The sequence below is a fragment of the Nilaparvata lugens genome, chromosome 5 (assembly GCF_014356525.2).
Source record: "Nilaparvata lugens isolate BPH chromosome 5, ASM1435652v1, whole genome shotgun sequence".
Classification (NCBI taxonomy): Eukaryota; Metazoa; Arthropoda; class Insecta; order Hemiptera; family Delphacidae; genus Nilaparvata; species Nilaparvata lugens.
In genome coordinates, this window is record NC_052508.1 from 23,426,215 (window position 1) to 23,435,797 (window position 9,583).

Genomic DNA, 9,583 nt, shown 5'->3' on the forward strand with positions numbered 1-9,583 from the left:
ATCAATCATAATAATTAATTATCAAAACAATACTTTTATTATATTATTAATAAAATATTATTAAACATATTATCCATTATCAGAACAATATATTGAGGTAAATGGAATCAGGTAGAAAGCAATAGTAGAACAGATGTTCTTTTTTGAATTTCTATCATATTATTTTGTTATTTTCAATGATTACAACATATGTTAGAATATCACATGTCAATAAATAAATTATCCCATTTCCATATGGCGTTCACCTTACCATGTTCATAACCTTACTTAATAGGATCCTTTTTCATCCTTTGAAATCCTTAGAGGCAAAATATCTAAAAATCCGTTCTTAGTGCGCGTCTAGCATGTTTGAAGAGTATTTGTGCAAAGTTTCAAGTCTGTAGGACAATTAGTTTGAGCTGTAGTGTGATTTTACATAAAAATTTTCGAAAAATGCCCTCTCCTGGACCCCCCTGTGCTCCTGATCGAAATTTTTCTGCATAGATCTAATTTTTTTTCGTAGCTGAACAAAAAAGTTCCTCATGACTTTGCTGTGCAATGAGCGGTTAAAAAGTACAAATTTTGGGGGGCCCCAGCTCCCTCAGAGGGCAAATTTCTGAAAATCCTTTCTTAGTGGATGTTTCAGGCTACCATAACAATTGTGCAATTTCAAGTTTTTAGTCTCAGTAGTTTGGGCTGTGGTGTGATTTCAGTCTGTCAGGGCTTAGCCTTTTTAAGTATAGAGATAAGAGAGAGATTTTGCATCCTACTTAATAAGTATATAAGAGAGAGATTTTGCATCCTACTTAATAGTGCATAAAAATTGCATTCAATATAATTAGAAGCATGCAATTTATAGTCTACACAGCTGTTAATTTTTTACCAAGTTACATTGAGGTAGTATTGAATTGCATGCGTCATGGCATGCAATTTATAGTCAACTCGACAGCAGATTTATGATGAATAATAATAATTATTCTATAGTCTGATTTTTACTCTAATATTGGCGTATGAAGGAGGCTCCTTTTTCCTTTTATATTATCCTTGAAAGCAAAATTTCCAAAACCTTGTAGGCCTATATACGGACGACGCACAATTATTAAAAAAGGAACATACCTGTCAAATTTCATGAAAATCTATTACCGCGTTTCACCGTAAATGCGCAACATATAAACATCATTTAAACATTAAGAGAAATGCCAAACCGTCGACTTGAATCTTAGTCCTCACTTCGCTCGGTCAATAATGAGAATATAATAATAAATATCACATAATTAGTACCATATAAATAACATTATCACAGGAGAATCAAATTACTACAACTACACCATATTATAGAAGTCTTCTATAATATTTTCAATATATTAAGCTGAATCCTTTCTTTAGAATTGTAGAATTTGATTTTCGATCCAATTTAATTTGCCGTGTTAGTCAAGCTAATATTATGTGGATTTTTAAATAGTTTTTCTTTATTAGAAAAGCCTAAAAAATAAATAGAATTATAAACAATAGTTATTTGCTTTTACAGCATAGATAGGCCTATACTTATTTTATTTTTATATCAGTCATGATTTTATACTACAGTATTTTTTCAATTTTATTATTTATTATTTAGCAACTCATAATAATTGATTCAATATTTAATATCCCCGAATAAAATTACAATTTTAGATAAGCTAATAAAATAGAGATTGTTATAGAAATTAGAAATACAAATTGTATTTGTAACAATAGTCTTTATAAAAATCAACATTGAAAAAATCTAATATTCAAAAGATCGTTATAACCGTTGACAGCGCACACCTTAGCGCATGCGTACCGTGCGTATTCTGAACTACTAGCGCTCCATGCTGAGTTGCAGACTTTTCGTTCATCAGTTTTGTTGTTCGTGTTGTGTAGTTCACGTGAAAATTATGTAGAATATTTCTGTTATCAATGTTTTGCTGTATCAAGCTAATACAAGTAGTTTTTCGTGTAAAATTTATTTGAAAAAAGATGAAGAATTTTTTAGCTAATCATTGTTGTAATCTCAGTTTCATATTCAATTGGTAGCTCATTTTTTAAAGTAGGTTATTGAAGATGACTTGTTTACATTCTCGTTTTGAATTCGTGTTGATAACTGAACCTTATTATTTAAAATGAAATATTAATTTGGAATGTTGATTAAAGTTTTTAAATAATATTGTTTTTATAATTGGAGACAGATCAATGCAATTTAAATGTAAGGTTCATAAGTGAAATGCAAAATATAGGCCTAACCTCAAACCATCTATAGTGAACTTAAAAAAGATACAAAGTAACTTACAATATATAGTAGAAATTTCAATAATGCAGTAGTATGCTTTATTTATTACTGGCTGCCTTATACTAGTTTTTTAAATCTGTGAATAAGTGAATATAGCATAGTAAGACATTCATGTAATGTAATTTCCAACAGTTGAATACGGTAAACATTGATTATTAATAACATAATTTTTAATTCAATCTTTCAGAAAAAAGTGTCTATAGATCCAATGCTCTAATAATTATTTTGAAGAGAAAGTAGTATCTCATTAAACTTTCAAAATGAAGCTGTATCAAGTTCAATATCTTGGCTTTGCTACCGCGGACCGTTTATTTTCAATTGATATGGTACCGTGGGTAACGTCAGAAATAAGAAGAGCTGGAACTTCTCAACAGGTAATTTTGTCGCTCATTACATAAAATTTGGCTTAAAAGTAGTGTGTGAGTGCCTAAACCTTTTTACGTTGCTGGCTATTCCAATGTATGATTGACACATTAAATTATTTCGTTCTTGAAGGTTAAACTCAATTTTTTTGACACATTTGCTACTTTTTTAAATAAAATACTGTCTCATACAAGTTACAGTAGGTATGTGTAAGTAACTTGAATGTTAGAATTCAAAGATAAAAGGTAACTTACCTTACTTTTTATCTGTAAGATGGTTAACCTAATTCTTTGCATGGTACCAATTTATCTATTGTCTAGACTCATGCTTAGAGATCAACTACAATAATGATTGCTGTTTGCTTAGTGACTAGCCTCTTCAATAATTTTTAATAGAGTTCTCCAGCATATATAGTGAAGTCCACGTTATAGTGGCATAGGAGAATAGCGTTGTCTTGCCACTGTCCTCTAAAGAGGATATCTGATACCGGTATGTATCTGATGAAATATTAACGGTTCATTCCTGTTTAAAATAATAAACTATATTTTATTAGTCAACAAAAACTTTTTTCCGGGTATTAAATAATACATTTTTATAATTGAGATTGAATATTCTGCTAATTAATTATAGGCTATTTCTAAATTGTTAAGAACCGATCTGGCAACCCAAGGATACTATCTGCTTTGTCGAATAGCAAGGGTAGCAACACAAGTGTTAATCAAGTACTGCCATTTTAACGTGGACTTCAATATATTGTCCATGTCAAATAATCAAATTTACTACGTTTACTTTAAACAGAACACTTGGCAGTTCAGTTGAAAATTAAGTAAGCTACAGTACTTGACCATTTACTGGGTTCATATTTCTGCTGTCACTATTGTTTCACTTTGTCTCGAAAACAAAAAAAAAACTTGAAGATACAATGGTGGCCGTACTGTACTTATAATTTGTAATTAATTTTACTGCGGATTTTTATAGTATAGTTTATAAAATATATCTGAAATGAATGTTATCAAACTATAAGTTAGTTCTAGGAAAGAATTGAAATCTGTAGCTAAAACCACCTTTGCATTAAAATGTATTTTAATATTTTCAGATAGGCATATTTCATGTTTTCAGGCTGTCCAAGAAAAGTAGTTTTCTTGAAAAAGAAGTGTAAGGGTCTCTTCAGACTTGGGTACGCTAAAATACGTCCTATCACCCAATGTTAAATCCAAGCTACGAATCTGTCATTTTCACTTTAGCATATCGTAGCCAGAGAGTATAGAATTCTATTCTGTCCTCACTGATCGTAGCTTTCAATATTGGGAGATAGGACGGCTACGTCCTCCGAAGACTTTTCAGCGTAGCCTAGCTAAGTGTGAAGAGATATAAAAATAGCTAGATATATAAATCTAGCTGAAATAGCCTATATATATGTAGGCTTGTTTCAATGTCTTAACTAATTAGAATTCACCAACTTTCATATTTTGGCCGGATTGTGATTTTCAAAACGATTGTCTAGTAAACTTTTAACATGAAGTCTGCTTCAGATACAGTTACAGATCTACATGCATGATTCTCCATAGTTTCAATATTTAGTACTATTCTTGAAACATGTAGCAACATACTCTTACATAAATTTAATATAAATCTGAATATTATTATTCCAATGGAATAAAAACTTATGAATGAAATAGTCTACACATTCATGGAATGATATTTAATCCTGGTGTTGTAAATTGATCCTCTTTATATTCTAGGACATGACACATTATTTCCAAAGCTGGAAAATAGAGTCTACCCACTCACTATTTAAGTTGTGTCAATTGTTTGCCCATTTTTTTCTCTCAATTTAAAAATTTGAAATCGTAATTCAATTATTTACTCGGTTTTTGTTGAGTTGTAACTTGTAACGATAGTTTTGCCATGTTTTGAATTTATGTTCATATGAAGGAACTCTTATCTTCTTCTAGAGGTGCCTTATGTAGGCCTACACTTGTGCCTTTAGTATGTTTATGAATATGCCAACACAACTTGGAGAAATGTTCGTCACTACCAGACAGAATATTGTAATCTCCATTATCAAGTCTCGAAAGTTGATAATTATGATGAAAGGTGAAAATGATACGCCGGTGTGGCAATCTATTTTCAATTGTGCTTTTTGGTAGCGGGTAGCGTAAAGCCATTCATCTGCTGTCTCGTGCGAGAGTAGTAGTTGCCCCAAGGGCGCCTCTCCATGAATTACTTAGATACTTCACCCTACCTCACAACCCACTAACTCTCGTCTTTCTAGCCCTTCTCCTTTGCCCTTAGAAGGTGTTTGTAGGAGAGCCCTATGCGCATAACGAATTTATACCAACACCGGTCTGAAGGTGTATTTTTCTCTTGAGAGTTGAGAGTAACTTGAACACATGGCGGTAGAAACCACAAAATATCATTCTCTTGAGCTTCTACTCTGTAAATGAATTATCACTTGTCCATAATTTTCGTTTCCTTATTATTCTTATCCTAAGAAAAAAGGTTGTTGGCGATAATTTTATGTTAACTTGGATGCTTACTGGTATGAATATCACTAACATTTCTGTTCAATATCTTATTACTGGGATCTAAATAAATATAATTATGTATCACTTCAGTAAAGGCGATAAATGTCTTGTCGTGAAGATACATTTCCAATTACTTTGAATAGTTTTTTCTTGAGAATTTTCGGTCAAAAGTGATGAGGAACTAGGCCTACCTAATTATCAAACACTTATTTTATTATATCAAAATACTTCATCATGAAGTTGTAACTGATGTTAAAGAAAATGTGTGTTTGTAGTGTAATCTGTAAACAATTAACTAGTTTAAGAATATATTGAAGTAATTTTTTCAATTTTCAAACAAAAATAAATTACTAAGCTCATTATTTTAATGATTTGTTTACTTTTAGCCATCAGTTTAGCTAAAAATACTTGGTTTCAATTAAACATGAACAGTGTCAAAATTAGTATGGCAGTTTTGTATTGCGGAAGTAGTTTTAAAAGATTTGTTTTGGAGTAATTACTCAGATTACAGTAATTAATAATTATTACTTATGGCCGTGATGCATTTGTTCACACATTGAACTCATTAAACTTATTTCATGTCGTGTGCACTTCAAATGGGCTTAAAATTAATTAAAAAATAAGGAACATAACGAAATCACAAATTAAACATTAGGATAATTCTTAGTGTGAGAAAAACGAATATACTAATAAAACGGTAGGATAATTAATGCCCAGTGCTACTGCTTTAATAATTTTCCCCCAATGTTTTTTAATGTCAGTTATTAGGCTAACATTGTAAAAATCTTTTAACAATCAATAGCACTTGAATACAATACTGTATCAAATAACACTGCTAATTTTTTGAAAGTAAATATTTCATTTACCCTAGCTAAACAGTGCCGTATACAAATTGTATTTTTAACGTATGAAAAATTGTGAAAAAAAAAATGATCTAAAGAACGCCTAAATTAAATTCGAAAATTATTTTAATGTGTCTTGAAGTTACTCTAGTTAGTAAGTAAATAAATCAAATCAAATTTTATTCACCAATTAGCAACAGTTTTACAAGAAAATAAATAAATAATTGGCGTGGCTAGAAAAAGAAATCTTGTGCTCCAGCCACGAGTTCAAAACATTCCTTACCTATATTTTAACATGATTTTAGAATTAATACAGCTCTTTATAATATAATCCAGACCAGTACAATACAGATAGACAAATAAAAAATCAAATACTTAATGTAATATAGTCATATAATCTACCTCAACCAAGATACTTCAAATATTCCAAATAGCACTAGAATTTCAAAACAGATTTAGTGGACGTTTGCATACTATTAATAAACATTATTAATATCATCAAACATACGGTATTTAAAAAACATTGAAAAATATTTTGTTTATCAATTGGGAATTTAAAAGTAATAATTTATTTTCACCCATTCCTTTATTGAATTTTTTGAAAAAAATCGTCTATTTGATGAAAAAGAGACAGACAGTAAAACAAGTGATACAATGAAAACTCAAAAATCCTCTTTATTCAATCTCTTAAAACTCTCCTCTTTTTTCAACCTTGTTTTAACTCGCAAAATTTAAATTCATATAGAAATTTATTATTCTAGAGATATGATTTAACACTTATTTTTCTATTGATTTTCTTGCAATTTTTCAAAGGTAAAGGTAGCGCTACACGGGCAGCAAACTATCGCAGATTTCTGCAGTAGCATGCCACTCAAAATTGGCCGAATCAAATAGAATGGAAGGTGGCTAGACTAGCTACAAATAGCATAAATTTTTCATAAATAGTAATTAGATCCTTTTCTACCTCCGCTGCAATTTGCTGATGAATTAATGCTGTAGTTTGCTGTCCGTTTGGCTCTACCCTGATTAATCATTTTCTTAGCTTAACATTAGTACGGTTTGAAGGCGTCCCATGTAGAAAAATATACAATTTTTCTCCATTCTTCAACTTCAGACTTCAAGAAGACTGAAGACTTCTTGGAGACTTCAAGAAGCTTATTCCAATACCACTATATTTGTTCAAAATAAATTTTAACTACAGAACCAGGTTTAATGGCAACACATCTTCAGCTGAACTGATGAACAACATCAATGTCTTATTCTTTCAATATGGGAAAATACCACAACATCTCCCACCATAGAAAAATTATGTAAGTTTTTCCAATTACTGTTTTTTCAGATCAAACTAGGTGTACACGATGGACACGTTAAAGGCTGGAAAGAGGAATCCGGCAACAGTCGACCGATTTTCAGCCACTCACTGCTATTGGTCTCCAAGTTTCGTGTCTTCCACGGCAACGTGACGTCATTCACGTACGTCGTGGCCGACACCAGAGCTCCCCTCCTCTACTGCCACCTGTTCGAGACTACTGAACCTGATGACGTGAGTTCGAGTTTCTCTTTGTCAAAATTACTAATACCATACATTGCTCCATTGCAACAGTTCATTTTTTACCCACTAACCAACTTGATTCAATCTTACACACTTTTTATTTAACTTCACGTTGAATAATTATCCATTTGGACTCAACTATAGGCCTATGCTTTTTCTAATTTTCGATTAAACTTCTTCTGACTTCCACGGTATAGATAGGCATGATTGTCTGCCCCAGTCTTTAAAAAAAGCCTTTCGAAAATTTAATTATATTTATAATCGTGTCTTGTTTTGAAACCACCTTTTCCTTGGTCTCCCAAAGTCTCCCAAGTGAAATTGACAAAAAGTGTAATAATTTAAAACTAATGTTTGGATCTGTGATTTTATAAGAGTATAGATAACAGTGGCACAACCCTAAGCTCCTCTCAAATGTTCGATTAAACTAAACATCATTATTTTTGTTTATACATATAAAGCTTGCTAGGTAGAACTTGATAAGCCTGCAGTTTATCTATTAGTTTCCAGTGCATTTACATGTATCATAGAAATCGTTGCATATTGTATCCCATACTACAAAATTTTCCTCTGCAGCTTGATTTACCCATTTGTTTCAATTTGTTTAGCCTACAAAGAGCAGCTCTCCAAATATTTTGCTTGATGGCTAGTTGTATTTACTTTAAATTCACCTTGGAGTCATTCAATTCGGTGGCAATACACTATTGGTTTGAAATTGACAAAAATGTAATAATTTAAAATCAATGTTTGGATCTGTGATTTTATAAGAGTATAGATAACATGATTCAATCATGCAATATGATAATAATTCAGGTTCTATTTGAATTTGTTTGATAACATCATAATTGTCTATAATTATTATATAATTAGTATTCAAACGTATAATCACGTTGGCTTCACTCTTTATTTTTGTACTGCATTCTTAGGCCAGTTTCACACGGCAGAGACCTCGCTCCTGGAATATCATATTACAGAAGATCATATTTCATATTTTGCAGCTCTCCTGTACTTTCACATGGGGATCTTACGAATAAGCCGACAGATCTAACAACTATGCCGACGTTTGCTCAAACCTATGACTCATCACTTTTCCTCAAAGTCTAACTTCCTTAAAAATATAGATAGAAGATTTCTGATTTCGGATTTGGATTCAGCGACCCCAAATTCTTTAAAGCGTAAGTCCCATTTTCAAAAATACCCGAAAACAAGGGAGTTATAGCTGTTTTAATATAGCTTTCCATTATCATATGATTATATAGTACATACTAAGATAATAAACTCCTGCCTCACAAAGGGACAGGCAAAGGTTTTAAGAAGTTTTTGAACACCTGAGAAGTTTATACATAAACATTTTTAATTTTTAAAAGTTCTAGTTTTCCAAAAAAATATTGAACTATGAAAGATGAATCCAAATATGAAATCATAAATCATCTCCACTCATCACCCAATAAAATAGGAGGAAAAGGAATGTTGTACAGTAAAATTCACTGAATTTCAATTGTCATTCAACAATCCATTTATCAGGTCAAATGGTTGAATATCACTTTAAATTCTCAGCAATTATTGACTATTTCTTTTTACAATCAGAAAAATCTATTATGAACATACAGTATAAACATTGTGCTGATCTGAATCGATCTATGGTAATAATAGGAATTGAAAGAATAGAAAATGTCATGGCATTCCAAGTAGTGATGTCTGTGTATTAGAACTGCTGAGTTGATAATGCATACTACTGAAAAAAGTCATGAATAGCTCAGACCAGCCTGGCGACTTTGATGCTTTTGAAACCGGAATCTTGTTTTATTTTTATTAAAGAATGATACGGAATAAAAACCATGTATCATAGTACAAAGCTTTGTATCATGAGTAAGATTGACAATCATGGCTTGTCGATTTTAGTTGCTGACCTAAATCCTCATCCTCAGGTAGAACTATGGACCAAGCGCGAGCATTTGCCTTTTATGTCATATACCGTCGACACAAACTTATGAAATTTATGAAAAGCTGATAGCTT

The 9,583-nt window shown here is 31.4% G+C and overlaps 1 protein-coding gene across 1 annotated transcript; it reads left to right on the top strand.

Moving 5' to 3' along the window:
- Window positions 1–1,861: 1,861 nt before the first annotated feature.
- On the top strand, window positions 1,862–7,733 carry LOC120351289. The gene is made up of 3 exons (XM_039427974.1): window positions 1,862–2,044; window positions 2,472–2,658; window positions 7,357–7,733. Exons 2-3 carry the CDS (start codon window positions 2,545–2,547, stop codon window positions 7,672–7,674), a joined length of 432 nt encoding a protein of 143 aa, XP_039283908.1. The 5' UTR covers window positions 1,862–2,044; window positions 2,472–2,544; the 3' UTR covers window positions 7,675–7,733.
- The last annotated feature ends 1,850 nt before the right edge of the window (window positions 7,734–9,583 follow it).